The sequence below is a fragment of the Prionailurus viverrinus genome, chromosome C2 (assembly GCF_022837055.1).
Source record: "Prionailurus viverrinus isolate Anna chromosome C2, UM_Priviv_1.0, whole genome shotgun sequence".
NCBI classification, from domain to species: Eukaryota; Metazoa; Chordata; class Mammalia; order Carnivora; family Felidae; genus Prionailurus; species Prionailurus viverrinus.
Window position 1 is genome coordinate 4775895 of NC_062569.1, and position 25332 is coordinate 4801226.

Below are 25332 nucleotides of genomic sequence, written 5' to 3' on the forward strand. Positions count from 1 at the left end.
CCCTAGAGGAAATAAAGCTGGTCCCTGGGAAGAACCTTGAAGTTGGAGTCCTGGGGACAGATAACAAATGAGGAAAACCAATGAATCAGGAAGTGTCTGGGAGCAGAGAGCTCTGGTTATAAGTGATGGGTGCAGGGGAAGGACCTGGCCAATGAGCACCTATTACAGGGGTGGGAAATCTGCCAGGAAAGCCCGACCACACAGAGCTCCATTTTCCCAGGGATTAGTGGGTCTTCCCCACAAAGGCTTCTTCTCAAGGGCTGTTGACCCAGGATATGTGATAAAGGCTTGGCTGCATCCCTGATGGTAAGTTGAGGAAACCTGTCACTCAGACGACCTTTCTCTTCCATTGCAGCCTGTGGCAATAAGGTGGACCCTGTCTACGAGACCCTCCGCTTCGGCACCTCCCTGGCCCAGAGAACAAAGAAGGGCAGCTCGGGCAGTGGCTCTGACTCGCCTCACAGAACCTCTGTAATTGTCCCTTTCTTCCCTGGGTCCACCTGCAGAGCTCTGGGAGGGAGGGCCTCGGGCACTGCAGCAGCGATGGGTTTCCCCCTAAATGCGTCAGGAGGGCGGGTCTGTTGAGAGTCAGGCAGCCTCCGAAGGGAAGTCCCAGATGCCTTGGGCCACTTGCCTTTCTGTGGCCAGCACCCAGGGATCATTTTACTCTCATCCTCAAAGACCATGCTCTTGGCCTCTGCTCCTTGACTGTCCATGCACTCCCCCCACCTTCCCCTTCCACCGATGATAGATAACAACATGTCGGTCAACACACAGAAAGGTTTCCCCCAACGAGTAGCGGGAGCAGGAGCGTCCCAGTTGTGTCCAGTTCTCCTTCCAGCTACATCCCAGTTCAAAACTACAGCTCTTTCTCAGTCGTTTCTCCGTATGATGAGTTACTTCCCTGGGCTTCACACGAGAGCTGCCCCCTCCCCAGAGGCGCTTGAGCTGTATCATTAGTGGGGGCCTGGTTCCATGGGACACTCACCCTCCCAGACACTGCTTCTACATTTTACTTGCTCTAAAATCACTGTTCCCATGCATCCCCGCTGCATGCTGTCATCATCCTATGGCTGGCTACCCCAACCAGAATTTCTATAAATGCCCCAAGATGCCATACAGCTCTGCAGATCACGCTGAAGGCCACCATCCCTCCGGCAGAGGCAAGGACCTGCCAGTGCATGTTCCGGGTAGGATAGCTCGCACCCAGCTACCGTCGCATCCCCTATCGGACTGGGGCTTCCGGGCACAGATGAGCGGCCAGGTGGTCTGCCCGGCTGGGTCCCGTGGATCGTGGGAGAAGGGCGGGGCTTACCCCCGAGAGGGGTCCTCAGGGGCTGAGTTGAAGCAGCTCCCTCAGTGGGTGCAGGTTAATCGGCAGGATAACCTAGATTGTGGTCTGTGGGTAGATATGGAGGTCGGGTGGCTGAGTAGGTAGGGTTGCAGGTCCTCTGGTGCCACATGGTTACCCTAGATGCCACCTTTAAACTCCCCGAAAGCCCTGTTCTTCATGCATCCCGCTGATTGCTAAGAGGGAAGAACCAAAACTTGTTCGACTCTGTGTCCCGGATGAACCCAAAACTGACGTCCATCCGCTCTCCGTCTTACTCGGCAAACGTGAACGAGGTGCCCCCAGTTCACGAGCACCGTAGAGGACACCAAGAAGTGGAGGACGTGGCTTGCTACCCTCAGAATTCACAACTTGTCACAGGAGACCACTGCAATAGAGAAGAAAGCGGGTGGCATTCTTTAGCATTTTTTAAGAAATACACTCTTAGAGGTCTTGTACCGTTTTTCTTAAGAATAAGAACATACGTGTGGAGGGTATGATACCAACTAAGTCACATGAGCGCTGCGGGATTTCGGAGTAAAGATGGAGTATGTTTCGGCAGACGTTGCGGTCAAGCAGCGCAGGTGTGAGTTGTGACATTTTAAGGTCCTTGCCCCTCATGATCTCCCTCGGGAGGCTGTACATCAAATCGGCAGTCCCTGTGGCAGCGTTAACTCATTTCCTAAAAGAAGGGTAAAAGTGCTGCTCAATGTGATGAAAACATACAGAGTACATGTGGATGGGATTTATCTTACCATATACATTGGTTACGGATGCTACATGGGTTGGTTAATAGTAAGAGTATACATAAAGCTTCTAGCATAGGGCCTCGCACCCAATACGTGGCGGTTGCCGCTATGTTATTTTCATTAAGCATCTAGCCCTTGAATTTGAGTTGTTATTATGAAGTGAAACAAGGGTGTAATCCATTAGAAAGGCAGCTGTGTTGTCCAAGAAGGGCAGTTCTCAGGCCATCCCTGAATGGGGCCAATTACTGGGCTCTGTAAGAGGCTAGACACCCCCTCCCCCAGGGTTCCACCCTGCTCTCCCGCTCAGCCCGTCTCCTCTGATGTTCCTCCAATCACTCCTTAAGCCAGGGCTGTTCGGAGGGCTCTGGTTTGGCTTGGCCATTCTGTGCCCCATGCTCTTCCTGGTTATCTCGTTCGCATTCCACTGGCCCAAGCACCATGTCTAAAGCTGATGACTCCAGATAGTTATTGTCCTAACCTCCTGTCCAAGTACCAGACTGGTCCTACAGAAATCTCTAAATCAGCATGTCCAAGCTAAACTGATGTCCCATCGGTGATTGGGTCCTGTCACTCAGAACTCAGAAATGTGTATCAAAAGTGCCTTTGTCTCTGTCCCCAGTGCTGGAGGTTTGAATCCCACCATCTCTCACCCAGATTATTTCCAAGAAATAGCTGTGTTCCCCTCTTCCTTTCGAGTCTACTCATATCAGTACCTCCAGATTTGTCTTCTTTTGAAGAAATTCTTTGTGCAGGGTTCCTAGTTGAAACACTGTATTGATTTGCTTATGCCCAGACTCTAGCATGGCATATGAGGCCTGTCACTGCCCTAAAGACCCACCTTCCCTTGAACGCACCAAACTCTTTGACATCTCCGTATCTTAGGACTTGCCGTTCCCCTAGTTGAAGTTCTTTAAGACCAACTTGTTGGTCTTTTTTTTACACAAACCATGAAGAGTTCTCAGACTCCCCGAAGCACGATGAATTGCTCCCCGCCTAGATCTTCAAAAACTTCCTTTCTTATAGGATAGAGACAATTGAAGCATAATTGTCTGCTTTTGCCTCTCTTTCCAAAATTACAGACCCAGCGACTAGACATCAGGGCTCTCTGTTCCCTAGTCATCTCATTATATGGAGGGCTGGCACCTAGGGGGCACTCAGGAAATGCTTGAAGAATTAACAAGGGATTCTTCAAGGCTGACCTCAGAACCCTCAGAGATACACACAGCCTCTCGTTACTCATGTTCCCAGCACTGAGCACACTTTGCAGCTCTCTAGGTAGCCACGTTCTTCCCAGAGAACTGGCTGCTTTCTGGAGTTTTGAAAAAGTTGATTTGGACGCTTTTTGCCCGTGTTCTTGTGTTTTTCACGGGGGAGAGCATTTTTGGATGTCCTTATCCTTTATTCCCATTCACATCGCCTGAGTGTGGCTGGGCCTTGCCCACATCTTGTTTCTACCTCTGTGTAGACAGCATCTCTCTTCCAGGTCTGGGTCAGATGCCCTTTCCCTGGGCGCCCAGAGCAACAAGTTCATGTATCACAGTGATTTTCAGATTGCTTGGTATTTTGCACTTTGTGTTTCATTTTTCTCTCTCCTTCAACTAGAATAAGCTGCCCAAACACAAGGACTCTCGATTGGCCTCTAATTTGTATTGTTTTATACCACCGATTCTCAAACTTTGTTGGGGGGGGGGTGGTATCTGGATCCACTGAAGAGCTTTGTAAAAATATAAAGAGCAGGGCCCTGTCCTGCTGCAACAAGCCCGGGGCCTCTGTGTGCTTCATTAGCCCTCCGGGTGATTCTGATGCCCACCCAAGTTTGAGAACCACTGATCTAGGTACAGATCATGTCTTTAACCCCACACACCATGTGGCATCTTCTTTGTTAGGAGAGTGAGAAGGGCCATCGCTGCCAGTAAGGTGCTTCCCCCAAGGCCACATTCACCCCTTCCGAGTCAAGACTTCCGTCCAAAAGAAAACTACAAACTGCTCCGGCCGGAGTGGAGAGACCCCCGTCCACTTTACCTGCTTGCTCGCATGGGCCTTTCTCAAGTCTCTGGTGACAGCCAGCGTATCCTCAGTCCACGTGCAGCACGTGTATCTCCCATGCTTGGCTGATACTCGCACTAGTGGAAAGGCAAATGGAAGACCAGCCCAGGGAGGCAAGAGCAGACGGGGGGGGGCTCCCCAGAGGTGGCCCCGAGGTGGCCGCACCAGCAGCACACGGCTGTCCCTGGCCTCTGCCGTTCTGAACTGTGCTGAACCCATGATGAGGAGACCTCCTCAGAAACACTCCACCGTAGGCAACGAACATAACGTGTCCGCCTCCATATTTTTTTAGTCATGGTAGCAATGGCAAGACCATCAGGGAGACAACTTAGGGATGTCCGGTTTGCTTTTCTGTCTAAAGTGGTTTTGTTTCTAGCCACGTCTGGACCCTACAGCCTGGTTTCGAGGGCAAAAGCCATGGTTTTCTGCATGTCAATAAGGTATTCATTCATCACAGCCCATTTCAACTTCCTGCCACCGGCTCTGCCAGGAAGTTTCCTCGGAACTGTGCTCTCTGAAGGCGTCGTTCTCAGAGCTGCAGGGAGACAAAGACAGATCAAATTGTCCTTAAGTATCTGTCACTCCACTCTTTCCCCAGAGTCCACCTTGCCTCAATGAAGAAAACAGAAACAATTGATCGGTACTTTAAAATGATGTTGCTTCCTTCCTGCAGGGTCACGTGGTAATGAACTTCAGTCGCTCGCCTTCCTTGCAGTTCGTTATGTCCTAGAGCTAACATATTCCCACATAGCAAAGCTCTGTCCCACGCGTTTATTTTCTTCCAGAGCTGTCGAAGCACCGGCTTTACTTTGTAGGCAAGTCCCTGCCTGGCTGTTTCGAAATCGTTATGTTTCCTTTAATGTGCTTTCAAATGTCCTAGAGTATAAAAGGTTTGATGGCTTGGGAAGGCCAGCAGAAACCAGATTCGAAAACTTTCTGGGAGTTGGTTGGCTAGTGTGCGAACACTCTTCAGTTTCATCAGATTAAATTAACATAATAAGAGCAACTTTTGGTCAGAAATAGCCTCAAAGGAGCAGGGGATGTGTGACTTAGAGACCCCGTGACATCTGTGTTGTTTTCTTCTTTTCTGATGTGTCATGAAAGTAAGAATGGCTGGGGAAAAGCCTAAAGCTAAATTGTGAGAAAAATCAGTCTCTAGAAGGTGATGCTAATGTGCTCTAGCCCCCTGGATGGGCTGGGAAGGCAAACTTGTTCCTCTCTGTTGAGATACAAACAAATTGTTTTAAAAATGTGACTCTCCTCTGAGGCCGCCTGAATTCCCCTTTCAAAGAGGAGGGAGCCGGGCAGATGAAAGCTGGGGCATCGGCAATCAGGGGTACGCTCCTAAGTGTTTAACTGGCAGCTGGGGCTGGTCTCTGATCTGTATCATTGGCCAATTTCTGTGGTGTAAATACTCCCACCCAGGCCTATTTCAGGCCCCCAATGAGATGGCCATGAAGGCTGTCACCAGCCCATGTGAGCCGCTGCCCCACATCGCTGGATAAAGCACAGTGCATGAGCTCTGGAGACAACACGGGAGGTTCAAACCCCAGCTCCAGCACTTACTAGCTGTGGGACCTGGAGAAGAGTTACTGATTTCTCCCTGGGCTCCACATCCCTACCTGAAAGGTAGGTCTAGCATAGGATTACTGTGAAGAATAAATGGATAATATACATACAGAACATACCCATTAGCCACTTAGAGGAGATGTTGTTGTTATTTCTGTAACCTAAGCAGGTTAGGTTGACCAACTATAAGCTATAATGACTATAGCTTCTCGTATTAAAAGAAAAAAAAAAGAAGAGTATTACATAAACAATTTTGCAGCAAGGGCAATAGCATTTAACTCATACCTAGGTAATGCATCCCTCAATACTCCATCTTGTTCTCTATAATTAATACAAATCTTCCTCAACGTACAGTGGGGTTACATACTGATAAACTCATCATAAGTTGAAAATGTCACGTTAAAAATGCACCCATTACACCTAAGCTCCGGAACGTCATGGCTTACTTAGCCTGGCCCAACTTCAGCGTGCTCCGAACACTTCCATTCCGCTACAGATGGCCACACTCATCTAGCAAAAAAGCCTATTTGATAATGAACTGGTGACTCTCTCATGTAATCAATTGGCTACCGTACTGAAAGTGACGAACAGAATGGCCATGTGGACACAGAAGGGTTGTCAGCATACCTGTTGTCCACCCTCGTGATCGGGTGACTGTCCTAGAGCTGTGGTCACCGTTCCATGTCACCAGAGAGGATCATCCCACATAACTCCAGCCCGGGGAAAGATCCAAATTCAAAATCCGATGTACAGTTTCTACCGAACGTGTCTTGCTTTCGCACCATCGTAAAGTCAAAACATCAAAGTCAAACCATCTTGGGGAGTGCCTATATTTAGAACTCACCTACAAAAGAGCTCTAGTTTTAGTGAGAATTTGACACGACAGGGTATGGGCAGGACTTCTGAGTTCTCTCTGTTGTCTCTTCCTGGAAAGAAGGCTGACTATGACCTGTGCGTCTAGACATTCATGCAACGCTCACTGAGCACCTATCATGTGCCCACCCCCTGAGCCCTGCAAACACACCTGCAGGGAGCCATGGTGCCCACGAGGAAACACACACCCTTTCTAAATTTAGCCAAATAGACCGGGCAGCAGTGATCGGGTTCTCAATCATTGAGAATCAGGCAAATTCCTCCTTAGTTCTTCTACTGACGTCAAAATCTCTGCCCAGTTGGCCCACTGAAATGATTTTGTTCATTCCAGCTCTTCCCTCTTTTCTCTAAGACTTCAGATCTCGTGGAGGTTCCTGAAGAATCTGCCGGGCCAGGAGGCGGGTATGACTCACGAAAACGCAGCAACAGCGGTGAGTGGGGGGGGGGGGGGGGGGGGGGGCAGGTGGGCGTTGCCCCAGCACGAAAGTGAACCACACTGTGCATCAAGGTCTGCGGGCAGGGAGTGTTGACTGCCAGGTGTCTTCCTTCTCTGCTCGCCCCGGAATTCGGTCTTAGCAAGTGTTCAATATTCTGGAGGCAAACTGGGCCTAAGTACCGATGGACTTCCTTGACGTGACTGCGACGTTCCCTTGAGTTCTGTCTCCTGGGTTCTCATCCGGGACTAAGTAAGTGCGGACTTAGCTACATTGGGCTCCAGGAGTCACTTCTGGACCTTTTTGTTAATGCATCATTTCCCCCACTGACCTACATTAGATGAGCAACCTATTCTGGAAGAAGCTACTCCCCGACACAGCTGAAGTACCTCATACCAAGGGGGTGGTGGTACCAGGCGAGTATGGACCTCCCATGTGGCTTCTCCCCAGCAGACATAACGAACACTCAAAAACTTCTCGGTATGATCTACCCATAGCCAAACGTTCCATATTAATAGTACTTAATTTTCTAATAGCTTAGGCCTTTGTTACGATAATTTCTAAAATTTACATGGAATGCTAACTACGTATGTTGCTTGCTAACGTTAAGAAAGAACATTAAGCCAGAGTTGAAAGAAACAACCAGCTCTTATGGATGCATCTTGCCGAGCCTCTCTGATGCCGAGCCTCTCTTAATCTCCACTCATTTATGCAAAAGGTATTTATGAAGTGTTTACCATGCCCCGCAAAAGTACGTGAGCCACAAAGCTGTCCTCAGGGTGCCTCGTGACCTAGCAAAGTGGTGGGTTCTGATTTGCGTTGTTAACCTGGGCTGAATGCGTCCTCCCGGGCGGAAGTTATCCCTGCCAGCTCTCATCCCTGCATGGGAAGCATGGGGACGTGCCGTCTTGGGTAGATCTTCCACTTGACTAGTTGCCTCTGCCTTTGCCAGATTGGGAGCAGAAGGTCTGCAATCAGTCCTCCGTAGCTGCTTTATCAGCAGCTGTCTTACAAGCTATCGCTTCTGCTTCCTTAGCTCCAGGAGTTCATTTATGTCTCTTCTCTAGTTAGGACGGTGTTTCTGTGATTCCCTCGGGAGAATCCTCCACGACTCCTGCCTCAATACGCATCAGTGTTCACCAGCCCCCCCCCCCCCCCCTTACCAAGCCCGCTCACATCTGCTAAAGCTCACTGCTAGGCCAAGGATGCTCTGGCATCATATGGGGAGAGCGGCACTTTCGGATCAATGCGGACGTTCACTGAGCGCTTGGTAGCACCATCGGAGAGACAAATCAGACGGTGCCGGCCGCCCGGGGAATGTCACGGCCGGGCAGTGATGCCGCAGGAGTCTGTCTAGCAGTGCGGATACAGCCACTGAATTTGGTCAGCAGCCCCGGACGTCTTCAGCAGCTGAGCACAGACCCACCAGACGCTGGTATTAACCTAGACCTTCATTTTAAGACTTCTAGTCTGATCAGCTGCTCTGTCCTCTGAGCCTCACTTCCGCCCGCATCGCTCACTGACACCAAATCGCCAAATTGCCGATGGTCTGCTCGTCACTAACTGCACCGGACGTATTTGGTCCTCGGCCCCTCCTCGCTCTGGAGGCTGACCACTGGACTTCATTCAGCGGTCCTGTGGCCTCCAAGCCGTGCCCTAATCTCTCCGTCCCCGTCTCCTCCTTTCCGAAACGAAGATAATGATAATACCGAATCCATGAGGTGCTGTGGCCGTTAAATGAAAGAACCAGGGTAAATAACTATTCCATACATCGACGACTCTGAAATTTCAGGCTCCTTGCTGCCTCCAGGTGCATATCGCCCGCTGGACTTGGCCATCTTGAATGTGAAGTCGACATCGGAACGTTAACGCGCCCAAACCGGACCCTCGGTCCCCTCGCCCGCCCCAGCCACGCCACCTGGCTCTCAGTTGTCTCTGCTCAGTAAATAGGAGCTCCACTCTGCTAGTTGACCAAGTCGAAGCTTCTGGCATCAGACTTGACTCTGCCCTCTTGGCCAGTCTCCTAGCCAGTCTGTCAGTACATCCTGTTTTCTCCTCTCCACAGTCATTCCCAGCATGTACCCACCCCTTACCTCCCTGCCTCAGGCATCCTGGCCAGCGTTTCTGGCACTCTTGCTCACCCATTCCTCAGTAGTTAAGGTCTCTATTTGCCCCGGGGATTCCTCAAAAAGTGCTCTTCAGTAGGTTTTTATAACGCGAGGAGCTATATTTAGGAATCATCCGAATGAAGCATGTTACTCTTAATCAATCCACCATGAGGTCATCAAGTGTCAGAGGGGCAGCCTAGAGCCTCACTGCTCTCAAGTGTGGCCCATGGGCCAGCAGCCTGGGCATCACTTGAGAGGCCGTTAGAAACGCAGCACCTCAGGCCATTTCCAGAGCTGCAGAATCAGAATTTGCACACGAATCTTATTAAAGTTCAAGAAGCAGGATAAGAAGTCATTTAGCCCAACTCTCTCTCCTCCAACACACACACACACACACACACACACACACACACTGTATAGATAAGGAAACGGAGGCACAAAGTAATACACTGAAAGACACAGTTGAACAGTTGCCATTTCTTTTCTGTTAAGAGGCATTTTCAGAGCCTTATTCAAAGAAATCTGTTGGAAGAATTTAGCAAGCAATAAACCTCTAAAAAGCTTTGGAGATCTATTAACTATTCCTTTGATCAGCAGGAGCTTTCTTTACAATGTGCCCTTGGAAGCTAGAGGGATTAATTATGTAGCAGTTTGCCTCAAAACATTTTCCTTTGATTGGATTTAATCCCGTGTCCATGCAATTTGGGAAACAACACAGAGAAAACACTCTGCTTGTGTATCCAGGCGGCCACCGGCCTCCCCACGGCCATGGCGAGGAGGGTGCTGGCTTTTCAGAAGCAGTGCGTGGCTTCCGGTCACAAGCTGTTCTGGGCGACACGTTTCATTTGCGTTCTAAAAAACACACAGGGCAGACAGATACTGTTTCTGCCAGCCAAGAGTCATGTCAAAATCCTTGAGGAAGATTTCCAAAGGCACCTTGGAAGAGGGTACTCTTCCTACCCCTTTCTTCCTCACGAAGCGTAAGAAGTCTCTGTGTTCTCTCTCATGGAAGACTTTGGGAAGGTCTGGCTGTTTCTGGTTGTTGTTTACAACCCTGCTTGTGGATGCACCGGAAATAGAGAAGCCCGTTTCAGCTCACAAAACGCCAAGTAATGATGTTACCCGGTGCCTTCCATAACTGCATTTCGGTATGACTCCATGTGGTTATAACTTTCTTGGAAGAGAAGCAGAGGGAATAGAACATAATTAAGACAAATTCCTAGAAATATTCTTTAAAAAAAACTGGGTTAGTCACATCCACTGGAGGATGTCGCAAAGCCCCACGGTACCTTACTGTTCACTAAAGCAACGAAATTTTGCCCGGAAAGGAAAAAAGGCAAGCTTGGATTTGGAAGATTTATCCTTGCCTTTAACATGTGCTGGGGTTTTTGTTTGTTTTGGCTTTTTGATAATTTTTTAATGTTTATTGATTTATTTTGGGAGACAGAGAGAGAGGGTGCACAGGGGAGGGGCAGAGAGAATCACAAGCAGCTCTTCTCTGTCAGTGCAGAGCCCTTACACGGGGCTCCATTTCAGAAACCACCAGATCATGACCCGAGCTAAAATCAAGCCTCAGACACTTTTAACCAACTGAGCCCCCCAGGCGGCGCCCCTAACATGCCCTGGTTTTATCTCTCACATTTTGGTTTGTCACCCAGAAAACGGAGCAAGTATTTCAATGGCTTCCTTAGCAGATACCTAGAATCTAGATGTGTGGTATCTACAGCAGGTTAAGGTCTGTTTAAAAGCAAGAAGGACTCTCTTTCCGGCTATGTGGAGGGCTGGATGTTTAGAGAAATTTTTTCCACTCTAGCACACGCCTCAACTTGCTGGGAAAAAGAATTTAAAAGAAAGTTCTAGTGAACGCATGGTGGAGCTGGCAGCAAAATAAGGCAATTCGTTAGCGTCTAGAAATAATAATAAAGCAGGAATCCAGAGACATAAGCGGGTGAAGACCAGTGTTTACTCTGCACATCCCCGGGGCCTCAGACTGGAGAAGAAAAAGGCCCATGTGCGGTCAATAGAGGACAAAACCCGATGAGCAGGCAGAGTGATAGGTGTGATGAGAGGCCCTTTGGGAGAATGCCGATACCCCGAAGTAAGTACCTTTAGTGACACCAGGAAAAAAGAACGCCCTGCAGAGGAATTTAGTAAAGAAAAATGCTATATTGACCTTAACTCGCGTGGGGAAGAAAAGGAAGAAATGGGGGAGGAGTAGGAAGGAAAGCAAAAAGGAAGCAAAGGAAGGAGGAAGCTCTTCTTACTTGGGTTTAGGGCCTGAATTCGTACTACCTCTATGGGCAAAGTAGAATAATGTAACATTTTAGTTTAATTTGTTTAAAGTGGCCCACTCGGATAAATGCACCAGGCACTTGGCAGAAGTAACCCAAATGGCCTCTGAAGTAAGAGAATTTAAACCCCAGACCTGAGAAATTTCCAGAATTGAAATTTCTGTAATTTCAGAATTGAAATACACCAAGTGTATGTGAAAATGAGCCAGCATGAGTAAGGGTGAGCCGAAACAACTTTTTTTATGATCAGACTGGTCAGAGATCGTCTATGTTGGAATTATCAAATAAAGAAATATATAACTACATAGCTATATATATTTAAAGGTATGAAAAATGGACTAGAACGTATAACAAAGGAGTAGGACACCATCGAAATTGAACGGGCAAATTTTAAGAAAACCAAACAGAACTTTTAGAAATTTAAAAAGAGAGAGAGAGAAATTTGATTGTTGGATTTACTACCGTACTGGATATAGCTGAGGAGAGAATTAGTGCTGTGAAATACATAGCCAAAGAAATTGCTTAGAGTATAGCCAGGGTGACAAAGTGATAGAATTCACGACAGTAAAAGAGACACAGAGGACGAGCAAGAAAGTCCAATGTGCATCTAACTGACACTTTAAAGGTACATAAAGAGAGAATGGGAGAGAGACAACGTTCATGAAGATACTGGTTAATATGTTTCACAATCGATTACAGCTACCATCCCTCAAATTCAGAAGATTTATACTGAGACCATCCTGGCAAAACCGCACAATTTCGAAGGTGAAAGAAAATGCAGACCGAAAGATCACCTGCAAAGGAATGGAACCACATGGAGAGTAGAACGGAACCTTCAGTAATCTGGGGGGAGAAAGTAACTCTTAACTTAGAACTATAAATGGAACAGCCACAAAACTGTCTTCCAATATACGTATTCAGGCAAAGGCTGTGTCTCCACTGCCATGAAGAAAGACCAGCTCAAGAAATTTCACAGTGATGTACTTCAGAGAAGAAAATGTGATCTCAAAGGAGGGACCGAGAAGCAAGGAATGAAGCACAAAGAAAGAACCAAGTGAACACTGGCCACGTAAAAAGATAATAATGTTAGCAAAAAGCTGTCAGTAAGACATTAACTGAAATACGAGACATCTCAGTGAGAAATGGGCATTCAAAGATCCTTGTATGAATTGGAAGGAAATGAAGGGTACTATTTCACTTTAGGTTCTGTTAAGTAACATACACCTCGTAAAATGTTGAGTAGCCACCAGAAGATTAAAAAAATAGATTCAACCGTATAAACTAAAAGAAAGAGGGAGAGGGGGCACAGAGACAAAGCATACTTCTCTCTCTCAAAAATAAATAAACAAATAAATGTGGAAAACTACACCTATTTTTTTTTATTTTTTTTTCAACGTTTATTTATTTTTGGGGGGACAGAGAGAGACAGAGCATGAACGGGGGAGGGGCAGAGAGAGAGGGAGACACAGAATCGGAAGCAGGCTCCAGGCTCCGAGCCATCAGCCCAGAGCCCGACGCGGGGCTCGAACTCATGGACTGCGAGATCGCGACCTGGCTGAAGTCGGACGCTCAACCGACTGCGCCACCCAGGCGCCCCTACACCTATTTTAAAAGCTCCCACGGGCAAAAGATTGCATAGCTGTATTAATGTGTGGAAAAATGGACCTTAAGACCAAAAAAGCATTACTAGAGAAAAAAATTATCATTACATGATCATGTCTACTTCACCAGAAGATATAAATTCTAAACTTACAACTACTTACTGTACAGCCTTAAATGACAGGAACTTAAGGAGCAGTTGACAGAAATATTAGGGAAATTGACATTCCCCTTTATAGTCAGAGGTGGTGACATGCCTCTCAAGTCATTGGCAAAGCAGGTGCATAAAAAGATTCGGGATTTAGGGGATCTGAGGACACATTTGACAATCGTAATTAAGTTAAAAAGGGCACTCCATCTAACAAATGGAGAATTCACATTCTTTTTAAGTACACACAGAACAATTATGAAATTGATTACCGGCAGACCATAAAGTGAGCTTCATAAATTTTTACAGAATTAATATGATATAGAATATATATTTCTGACTATCATGCAGATGAGTTAGAAACCAGTAGTCAAAAGATACAGAAGCAACCATAATTTAGGAATTTAAAACATAACTCTCAAAAAGCTCATGTGTCAAAAAGGAATTCATAATAAAAATTGGAATATACTTAAAACTAAGTCATAATGAAAATACTACATATCAAAATTTGTGAGATGTAGCTAAATTGTGACTAGAGTATTTAGCTTTGAAAGTATTCCATTAAACAATAAAAAGGCGGGGGGGCACCTGGGTGTCTCAGTTGGTTAAGCATCCAACTCTTGATTTCAGTTCAGGTCATGATCTCACGGTCTGGTCTCGTGAGATCAAACCCTGCATCAGACTCTGTATTGAGCGTGGAGCCTGCTTAAGATTCTCTCCCTCCCGCTCTTTCTGCCTCTCCCTCACATGCATGCACCTCTCTCTCTCTCTCTCTCTGTCTCAAAAATTAAAAAAAAATAATAAAAATAAACAATAAAAATTAAAAGGCTGAAAAGCAAACACCTGAGCATCATACTTAAGTCAGAAAAAAAGATCTAGAATAAACCCCCAAAAAGCAGTAGGAAAAGGATAAAAAGGTGGTAAGAGGAGAAATTATCAAATGACACAGATAGGTTAACCAGTTTTAAGAATAGTCCTTAAAAGAGGTAAATAAAACTTACAATCACAATTTTTTTTAAGAATAAAAGAGAGTGATGAAGCAAAACGCAATAATAAAAAAAGATGAACACAACAGAGATTGAAAGGAAAATAAAAGACTCCCATGACCAACTTCATGCCGATAATTAAAAAAAATTTTTTTTAAGTTTATTTGTTTTGAGAGAGACAGAGCACGAGTGGGAAAGGGCAGAGAGAGGGAGAGACAGAGAATCCCAAGCGGGCTCCACATTGTCAGCTCAGATCCTGATGAGGGGCTCGAACCCACAAAGCTGTGAGATCATGACCTGAGCCGAAACCAAGAGTCAGATGCTTAACGGACTCAGCCACCCAGGTGCCCCCCAATAAATTTTGAAGGGGCAGATACCAAGAAACATATCAGTGACTAAAGTCTGACCTAGGAAGGAATAGAAAACTTGAGAACTTGAATTGGCTTCTAGTCACGATAGAAACTGAATCAATATGTTAAATTTTGCACCCTGAAAATACGAGGCCCAGACAAACTTTATAAGCAAACTCAACCAAACAGATAAGGAATGGAGAATTTCCAGATGATGTGAGCTCTTTCAGGGACACGAAAAGTTGCAGAGAAGAGGGCTGCCCCTTTCTTTTAGTTTATGAGGCTAGTTTAATACTGACCTCAAAACCAATTGTTCTTGATGAAGAAAAATCACTGGCTATTCTCTGTCATGAAAAAGGAAGAATATAGGAAAGGAAAAGAGGAAAGTCCTTTGGGGAGGTGGCAGAAACTAAAGATGCATTTGCTTCTGTAATATTAAAAAATACGCCTTCTTGAGGCCCCCCGGGTGGCTCAGTCGGTTCAGCGTCTGACTTCGGCCCAGGTCATGATCTCACAGTCTGTGAGTTTGAGCCCCGCATCGGTCTCTGTGCTGACAGCTCAGAGCCTGGAGCCTGCTTCAGATTCTCCCTCTCTCTCTGACCCTCCCCCACTCAAACTCTGTCTCTCTCTCTCTCTCTCTAAAAAGTAAATAAACGTTAAAAAAATTTTTTTTCATATGCCTGCTTAATGGACATATTCTTTGAATAGTTGTCATGGGTGAAATCAGTAACCAATTTTTTTTACATTTATTTGATTATTTTAGAGAAAGCACAAGCAGGGGAGGGGGCAGAGGGAGAGAGAGAACTAGAGAGAGAGAGAGAGAGAGAGAGAGAGAGAGAGAGAGAATCTTAAGCAGGCTCCACGTGCAGCACAGAGCCCAATGCAGGCCTCGATCCCATGACCCTGGGATCATGACCTGAGCCGAAATCAAAAGTCAGATGCTCAACCGACGGAGCCACCTAGGTACCCCAAATTATTTTTAAAAAAACAAATTTAAAGCACTAAATGTAAAAAGCATATGGTGTATTTGTACTAAAATAGTTACCTTTTCCTTATTCTTTTCCCCTCAAATCAATGTCTCAGAAGTAGCCCACAGGAATGGGTTTTAAAATCTTTTTTTTTTTTTTTGCAGTGTTATGCTTTCAGTCATATAGCTGAAAATACATTTGGGGTCACTTCAAATAATTTGCAGCATAGTTCGCAAAAATGGTACACATTTTGAACCAGATGGCTAACCGATATTCAACAAAAAGCTACAATAATGTGAAATTGCAAAATTGTAAAGCCGGTCCAAACTGTTATGTACCCTATGTAGTCTCCCTTTGTATCTCCAATCAAGAATTCTCTAGAAAGATTCTCTGCTCTTTTCATTCAGATATCCAGTATTCTTATAGAAGTATCCAGTTTTATGCTTATGGGATCAAATATTTACCCTGAGGCTTTAGGGAATCACATAATACCAGGGAAAAGTGTTGTTGGCCTCCATTCAATTCAAACTAGTCAGGTGACTAGCCAGATGGCAGACAAGGTCCATAGGATCATTTCCACTTACCTACAAACCAGACTTCCTCCAATGACTGCATATTTATGTCTAGGCTTCAAAGGAATCATAGAATTTCCTGCACAGGCTCTGAAACTACACTGTGGAGAATAGACATTTACTAAGCATCACTACGTTTACAAAGGCTCTTGTTCTGAAGCATGTTTTCTGCATCACAATTATCGAGTGCATTGGAAGGACCGTGGAAATGTCAGTGTGTAACCGAAATAGATTCTAGGGCTTTGTGTGGTGTGTTTCTCTTCCTTTACTGGTATTTTTTAAAATCATTTGAAGGGAGACCAAAGGGAAGAATAAAGCAGCAATGTGTTATTTTTAAATGTTAAGTCACCTAAGCGGTAGGTTAATTTAGACACCAAAATTCCATTGTGCAAACTTGGAAACATTTGCCACATTTTTGTTTGAGGCAGATCCACACGGTGAGAATAAGGCCATCACACTGTGTCACTGAGGTAAATGTGACTGACCAAACTAGCTAAGACAGAGCCCTCCCCCCAGTACCCATCGAGCACCTCCCATAGCTGTGCTTGTGGACAGTGAACCGTCCTGCCCATTTTGGGAAGCTTTCTTCTTTACTAACGACCGCAGAGTGGCTGCTTACGTGCAAAAGGAAGAGAAGTACATATTTCAAAACAAACTAAATGAGAAACCACTGTTTATTTTTTATCCCAAATAATAGCCCCAGTGCATTGGCAGTAAGAGATGGGGGACATATTTTGAAGTTTAAAAGCTAAAACTTGGATGTGCAAAATAGAAAATAGCTATCAGGAAACTGGAACCAACACATTGGAAACAGAAGAATCTGGTATTTCGAAAAGGTAATTCGAGTGTAGTTAGGCCATACCTCCCCCACCACTCCATTAACATACGAGTTTCGTACTTTCGACAGAGATGAGTAACATTGTTTCAAGGATGAATGAAGGGTGTTGCCAAAGGAGGCCAAGGGGCGGACAACCAGTTGCCAAGTTCAGGAGCGTGCTAGCTGGCATGTGCCGGGGGTGTGGGCATGCAGAGAAGGGGGTGCAGAAGGCCACCTGGGAAGGCCGGGGAAGCATCATGCGGGAGGTGACAGGAAGGCAGCATCGCTGAGGATGAGGACAAGGCAGTGAGGAGTAAAGTAGAAGCTGTTGAACAGGGAATACATAAACCACGTCTTCCAAGCATGTTTCCAAACCATTCATGAAGCACCTGCTTCTTCTTGTCTCCTACAGTGTTTACTTACCCCGAAAATGGCACTGACGACTTCAGAGACCAAGCAAAGAACTTACACCACCAGGTATTTATGGCTGTGTTAACCTTAAACAATCATTCTGCCAAAAACAACGTATATGGGTTTCTTCAGAAACAGCAGGAAATTCCAGTGCGGGACAAGCTAGCTAGGACAAAACCACAGGCAATCCCAGCCAACAAAGCAGAGAACTGCTCTCCTAGGGACCAGAGGGGGAAGTTGGGAGGCTCTTATAGAGGAGAAGTCCACTGGAGGGACCTGGGTGCTCTAAGCGTAGTAGCCCATCGTTGGCTGAGCCGAGACTGTCTCTCATCGGTTGGGCTGTTAGCCTGCCTTCCTCCTTCTGGGATTGTCCGAGAAAACAGACCAGGCAGGGTCCTTAGATCACACTGCAGATCGCCACCTAAGTAGGTTACGAGATCAAGTTAGTAGGTCTAGGACAGGATAGAGTGTGGAATGGGAGACAATAACGTTGCCTAATGCGCCATGGCATAGATAGCGTGACAACTAGAGAGCACTGAACAGAACTGTCGCAGTGCATCAGGAGTAGAAAGGATAAGTACTGTGTTGTATACTTTTTGTTTCTATTGTACATGTTACATACAAATTGACACATACTATAAAGTGTGTAAGGTACACAATTACAGAATCTATTATGACCATATTTTATAGTATAGAAGGACATATTTATTCTATTTCATTTATATATAATATATGTAATTATTATATAATTAGAAAAGGATAGACTAGGACAGAAATATATATAGCATAAGGTACTCTTGAGCTTTGGATGCAGAGTGAATCAGTTGTGTACAACTTCTGTTTATGTCTGATCTATATTGTATATGTTTATCATATTATGTGTTTAAATAGATTATACAATAGTATATCACATATATAATCTAATATGCACATATGTAATATGTTAAATAATGATATGTGTATATATTACATATGCTATGTTGTGTATTGTTATACAAGAGTAATATTACACAATTATATTTTACATATTATATAATTTACATTTATTGCATATATTGTATATATTATGAAGTATATGTAGCATTGATGTTCATTTGGATAATAATAATGGGTAATATTTATATACCACTTGTAAGACTCTTGTATAATCTCTAAGTTGGGGACAACAATTGGGGGCTGTTGGGAGGTTCAAGTATCCTAATGCATGTAACATAATGCCTGGCACACAGAGTAAACTATCAGAAGGGTAGTTTTATTATCATTATTGCAAGGTTCACAGGAGATGCTGATTCTATGATAGCAACTAAATCAAGCTGATGCCAAAAACCATGTTTTTTCCACAACGTGCATGAACTAACTGCCAGATGGATATACCTTAGCCCCTTTGATAGGCTACATACCAAATTTTAGGCTAGTTGAGGAAGTGAAATCCATTTGAGGAAGTGAAAGTTGTTTACTACTCTTCCTATGTGCCTGTTTCTATAAAGCCAATATTCCCCTTCTTGGGGCCAAACCTGGCACCTCTCGTGACCAACTATAGCAAAGGAAGAATTCATTTGAAGAAATTTGTAGTTATTTCTGACAAATAAAAGCAAACCTAGCTAAGAAATGTACAATAGACCTCTGGTGGAAACAAAGCCTTTAATAATGGTTAGATATTTTAACATTTACAATCCGTACGCTGGAATTACATTGCATTCACTTACTCATTTTCTAGTTTCTTTCTTCTCCCAGTTTGTTCCTCCTTCCTTCTCTCATTTTTTTTTTTTTTGAATTTTCTCTCTCAGGGATCTCTTTCCAAAGAACCATTACAGATGAACACCTATGTTGCCTTGTACAAATTTGTACCACAGGAGAATGAAGATTTGGAAATGAGGTAAAAAAAAAAAAAAAAAAAAAAAACCACCTTTTTTTTAAAGAAAAACTAGAAAGAAAATTTAAAGTCCATGTTTTTCACGTGAAAAAAAGAATGAAGCAGTGATTCTCACATGTCATTGTGCATCCAGTGACCCGCTGTGCCGGTTAGCAGATGGATTGCTGGGCCCTCTCCCTGCGGTTTCTGATTCTGCAGGTCGGGGGGGGGCACAAGGGGAGGGCTTGAGAATTTGCATTTCTAGCAGGTGGGCAGGTGGTTCTGACGCGACTGATCTGGAACCGCACTTGAAGAAGCGTGGTTCAGCGCATCATCCGCAGAACTGCCAATGGGTGTTTCCGTGAAGCTTGAGCGTCCGATGCGCTTGGCATCCTGGGGGGTCTAGTAGGGAATAAAAAGACATATATGTCCCTCCAAATGAACATAGATTGAAGGATCAGACTCCACCCACGTGTGGAAGCTGCGGGAGAACCGCAACTCCCCACCGCTGCCCGCCCTGAGCTGGGCTTTTGTTTCATGGTCCCTCCCAGTTCATGGCCACCGGGAGGAGAAGGTGGGATTGGGGCCCCTCGTGAAATCTGAAACTTTCTCCTGACCGGTTTGTGTTGTTCCCGTCTCGGGGGTAGTTCAGCTGGAGTCAGTGCCTCGTTCGCATCCTACTTGTTGTGTGACCTTGAGCAATTTTACAAACATCTCATTACTCTGATCTCCTTATTTATAAAAGAATAACAACGACCCCTGCACCCTGAGTTATTTTTGAGGATAAAATGAGTAAGCTTCAGAAAGCATAGAGCACAGAGACTTGGCATTGGAAACACTCGGGATCTGGTGGCTGTTACAGGTTTCGTAACGTGCTGTTTACCGGCTCGTCTCAAAGAAGACGCCTCACTCCTCTTCTGCCTTCACGACCCCAGAACTTAAGGGTTCGGTGCTTTTTAGTCCCAGAGCAGGAGAGAAGGGGCCGCTTGTCTAGTCAGACGCCCCCTGGGAGATGGGTTGTTTCCTCTTCCAAAGAGAACAGAGAGCTCCAGGACGCTGAAAACTATGTCAGCACATTAGAGAGCCAGCCTCCATTGGGAGGGGGACCCCACTTACCCGAATAGCATGCAGGCCAAATTACGGGTTCCCATTCACTCCCCTCGCATGGCTTCCAGAAGGTGTTGTCTTTCCACCCTGGAGCTCTTTGGGCTTCTCCTCCTCGGGTTGGGCCATTGCCCGGGGAATGGTGCCCCCCACACTTGGCTGAGTGTGGTCTCCCACTTCAGTGAAATCGGCCTCTTCTCTTTCACTTTGCCCAGAGCCCCATAAAAGGGGCTGCCAACAAGGCTCCGGTTGGCCCCGCTTTCCCAGGTTCTACGTGCCGTGAGGTCAAGCTCAGCAGCTCGGCTGCCCCCTCGTCCAGTGAGACTCCACAACTGACGTGTATATCCTGCCGGAGTCTGGGTCACACCCAGGGTCAGCATGGTGTCAGCATTCATTTGCCATCTTCTCCCGAGTGATTCTTGGGGCCTTCCAGAGCAGAGCTCGGGGCCCGAATCCTGGCACCTTAGATTTGTTCAGACAATCGGGCTCTTGTAACCGGAGTTTTCTCCATCGCTCGTTGAGAATCGCCATGCTGAACTCACTGGCTGGAGCTGTAAACGCACCCGAACCGTCAGGCGTCAGTGCGGGAGGAGGTGCTGACATTTGCCAAGGGAGGCCCCATTCTAGCAGAGGTATAACAAGCCCTAGAGGTTAGCGCCTGCTGGGGGCGGGGGGGAGGGGGTCATCCCTGGAAGGGTGTCTTGCCTTCAGCTGACCATCCACAGTCAACTATCTGCCGATGAAGGGTGATATATATTCACTTTGCAATAAATACAGCGTACCATGTCCTTGAGCTTGCCATTTGGATATCTAGGACTTAAACTGTAACAACTTCCTATTGCATCAGTCCCACCATTTTATTCTGAAGCCATCAGATGAAAAAAAAAACAATTTCAGAGAAATATAGGATGTTATTAGGGTACTGAGAAATGGCACCTAGCTGCCTGGTGACGGTCATAAATTTTCGTGCTTATTTTAGGCAGTGGCAGGTCATTAAAAGTCAAGTCATCTGGTCACAAATCAAACATTTACAGTCTGCTTTGAGGCAAACAGGACTCTTCATTCCCAGGAGTGAAATGCCTGCATTACATAGACTGCAAGATTGGAGTGATAAATCATACTTTCTTATTTCTTTTTCTTTTTTTTCTTTTCTTTTTTTTTTTTTTTTTTTTTTTTTTTTTGCCAAAAGATTGTGTATTCCCATTTTAAAATCCAGGCACTGGATTCAGAATGTGTAAAGCAATGCTTTGGGGATTTGGTATGATTCCTTGAATGAACTGGGGCTTTGTGAATTATCCTTTTCTCCGTAAACCATAAAGTAGGGGGAAAAAATCCTTTGAACAAAATATCATTCTTATCCGCCTGAGTTCTCGTACAGGGGGAGAACGCAGGTGTCCTCAGGACAGAGGACAAATGAGAGGAAGACACAGGGAAGGTTTGGAGTGTAAGCTTGAGGTCGAAGAAGACCCAACTGGCAAAGCCAACAAGCCGTGGGTCAGAGCGGCTACCCCATTGCTTCAGCAATGTTGTTTCTCGTCAGTAACAGGGAAAGCTCTTCTGCCAACAGCTAACCATCCAGACCTTTCTACCAACCTCCAGATTCACATCCCTACTGGCCCACCCTAGGCACACAACAGCACCACCCTCGCTCCCACAAGCCTGCTCCTTGGGGTGAATAATGTCATCGTCTGTCTGCCCGGGCTCCAAGCCAGCCACCAGAGGCTTCCCTTCACCTTGCATCCAAGATGTATTTAATGTTCAAGTCCGACTGGTTCTCTTTGCCTGAACCTACTGCAGCCATCCTATCTCCATCCCTCCCCAGACTGGGGTTCCAGGCCCTGCCTGTTCTCTGTGTTTCTAGCCTTGCTCCCCATCCCTCCCTTCCCATCCACTTTGGGTGGAGAAGTCACTAAGGTGACAGTACATTGTGCTGGGGGTCATCTCAACTTGGGACTCAGATAGAATGAACTCCTACCCTGACCCCTCTCCTAACAATACGACATATTACCTACCTTTCCGAACCTCTGTTTTGTCATCTTGAAAATATAATAAGGCTCTCCCTTATGGAATCCCTTTGATTAAATAAAATAACAGTTTCTGGTACAGAGTAGGATCTTGATAGTGTTAACTCCGATCGGTTCTAGTCCTACTCCAGAAGTGGGACTTCCAGTCCAGTCTTAAGAAATGAGAGACAGGGGCGCCTGGGTGGCGCAGTCGGTTAAGCGTCCGACTTCAGCCAGGTCACGATCTCGCGGTCCAGGAGTTCGAGCCCCGCGTCGGGCTCTGGGCTGACGGCTCGGAGCCTGGAGCCTGTTTCCGATTCTGTGTCTCCCTCTCTCTCTGCCCCTCCCCCGTTCATGCTCTGTCTCCCTCTGTGCCAAAAATAAATAAACGTTGAAAAAAAAAAAGAAAGGAGAGACAGAGGAAGACAGAATGAATATATATCAACAGAGATTCACCGAATGCTTAAGAGAAAAAAAAAAAGTGTGGGCATCGCTTGATAAGGGTTTAGCTCCCAGCCAAGTCACCCACTAGCCGTAGGACCCCCATGAAACGCAGAAAAGTTATGCAAGCCCCCGCTTCTTCACATGTAAAAGGAGGTCATCATTATGCCTGCCTCTGGTCTGCTCACAACACACACATCTTTGCTTAAAGGTCTCCAGTGCCCGGCGTACCTGGGTGGCTCAGTCGGTTGAGCGTCCGGCCTCAGCTCAGGTCATAATCTCACAGCTCATGGGTTCGAGCCCCGCGTCGGGCTCTGTGCTGATCGCTTGGAGCCTGGAGCCCGCTTCGGATTCTGTGTCTCCCTCTCTCGCTGCCCCTAACCCACTCACATTCTGTGTCTGTCTCTCTCAATAAGTAAATAAAACATTAAAAAAAATTTTTTTAAGGTCTCCAGTGCCCTCCCATTCCCCTTGGGTGAAGACCACAGTGTTCACAAGGACCTCTAGGACCAGCACAGTCTCATCCCTGGGGACCTCTCCGTTTCGTCTTGTTCCACGGTTCCCTCACCTCTCTCCTCCCTCCACACTGGCTTCTTTTCTTCCCCAGAAGGACCACACTACTACCTGCCGAGGGATTTTCCTTCCTGCAGGCTGGTCCCCCCGCCTCTCCTCCTGTCCACCCTCCATCACCATCACAGGCACCCACATGCATGCATGCCCTCACAGATCTCAGCTGGGATTTTGCTTCCTCGGTATGCCCTTTCCTGATACCCCCAGTCTGGGTGAGATTTCTCTGCTACCTGCTTTCATGACCCCATGTATCTTTCCTTTAAAGCCCTTACCTCAGCTTGTATTTATATATTTCTGGGATTATGTGGTGAACCTCTATCTCCCTTATAAATTCCATGCGAACAAGTAATCTGCAGTTGCTAACCTACCCATCCGTGTAGCCTGGTTCCTGAAACATAGGAGATGTTTAATAAATACGTCATGAATGAACGGATGAACTAATGCTGTGCCTGGCACGCACAGTTCGTGGGCACGTCAAGTACATGATGATATAATGAAACCTATAGAAGAGGAAGCAAGCCAAGCTCAGAGGGCTTAGTCAGGGCCTGTTTCCTGGAGGAGATGGGTCTCGAACCCGTGATGAATATTATTTGCCAAGAAGAAATTGTAGGAAAGGAGCTCAAAGGTTTAAGATGGTTTAGAAGGAGCCCTGATGAACCCTTACTGGACGTTCACAGTTGAATGGGGGACTAAGCCTCAGAAAGGAGAAGCTGGGATGCCACCCCCCTATTCTTAGGGCAGCGAGTACTCCTCTTAGAAATGCCGTGGTCCCGTCACGGGTCTCCAAATGCTGTCGGAAGGCAGAGGCTTCGCACAGTCGGCTTTGCTACCGTTTCAGTGCAACATCAGCTTCCCTCGTAAGTGCGTCCACCATTACCTCCCCAAATGGCTGGAGTTCTCTCGATGACACTCTACCTGTCCATCAAGTGCAGAGCGCAGGGCAGAAAAGAGCGATGACTGGGAGTCACATAGACCTGGGTCCGCCTTCCAGCTCTGACCCTTCCTAGCTGCATCTCCTTGAGCCAGCTACTCAATCTCTTGGGGTCTCCGTTTTCTTCTTCCAAGGGAGACTGAGTATGCAACTAGATAATGTAAATAAAAGGTGGGATTTCATGCCCGGTACGAAGTAGGGTACACAGTATATTTTAGATAAACTTCTCTTAATTTGCATCTTTTCACAATATGTTTGGTGTCCAAGTCTCCTGAACCTCATTAACCCTACCCTAAGGATATATAGTTGCAAAAAACACATTCAAAGGCTCTCTCTGGCCTTTGAGCACACCCAAGGGGACTTGATCCAATTTGTCCAGCAATAAGGAGGCTGTGATACCCTGTCCTTCATCTTACGAGTAGATTTTGCAGTTCCTGGTTTGTAGGCATGACGTTTTACCACTGACATGAAAGATGTGGGGCCGTCGTGCTCTGGATCCCCTAACTGTCACTGACAATTTGAGGTCTGATAGCATTAAAGAACACCCCCATCCCTCTGTCTGAGTGCGATGAGCTTGTACAGTAGATAAGCTTCTGTAATTAGTCTTAAACAACTTCCACCAATGACCTTTATTTTCAAAATTTTTAAGAGCTGTGAAAATTACGCTGTATGCACGAACAGCTGAGTACACAAGCAAAGATTTTTAAAGTGTGGGGCGCCTGGGTGGCTTAGTCAGTTGATTCTTGATTTCGGCTCAGGTCATGATTCTAGGATCGTGGGATTGAGCCCTGCATCGGGCTCCATTCTCTTTGTCTCCTGCTGCCCCTCTCCCCTGCTGGTGCTCTCTTTTTCTCAGGATGAGATAAGATGATAAGATAAGATAAGATAAGATGAGATGAGATGAGATGAGATATGTGTGTGTTACACTTACCTATGCACATACACTCCCACACATTCACAGTCAGATATACACAAACACATTCATACACCCATGCACACTCGAATACACATTCATTCACACACACACACACACACACACACACACACACACACACTTTGTTAGCAAGATAGCACACGCCTAGCTTGTTGATGAAAGTGAAGTGTGCCTGTCACATTTACCACATAACCAGTCCTATTCATTACCCAGGCTGATTTGGGATTCAGAAGTCTGCAAAATGGT

At 46.0% G+C, this 25332-nt stretch overlaps 1 protein-coding gene across 4 annotated transcripts in view; it reads left to right on the forward strand.

Annotated features, from left to right (window-relative positions):
• STAC (SH3 and cysteine rich domain) overlaps nucleotides 1–25332 on the forward strand; it is a 137261-nt gene that overhangs the window by 92199 nt on the left and 19730 nt on the right. For 3 of the 4 annotated variants that reach the window (XM_047874900.1, XM_047874898.1, XM_047874899.1), the window contains exons 5-8: nucleotides 356–471; nucleotides 6920–6998; nucleotides 17253–17317; nucleotides 19039–19127. In XM_047874900.1, the coding sequence (XP_047730856.1) occupies nucleotides 356–471; nucleotides 6920–6998; nucleotides 17253–17317; nucleotides 19039–19127 (349 nt within the window). Of the gene's footprint in view, nucleotides 1–355; nucleotides 472–6919; nucleotides 6999–17252; nucleotides 17318–19038; nucleotides 19128–21806; nucleotides 22409–25332 lie in introns of those variants that run through there. The other variant, XM_047874901.1, reaches the window with a different exon arrangement.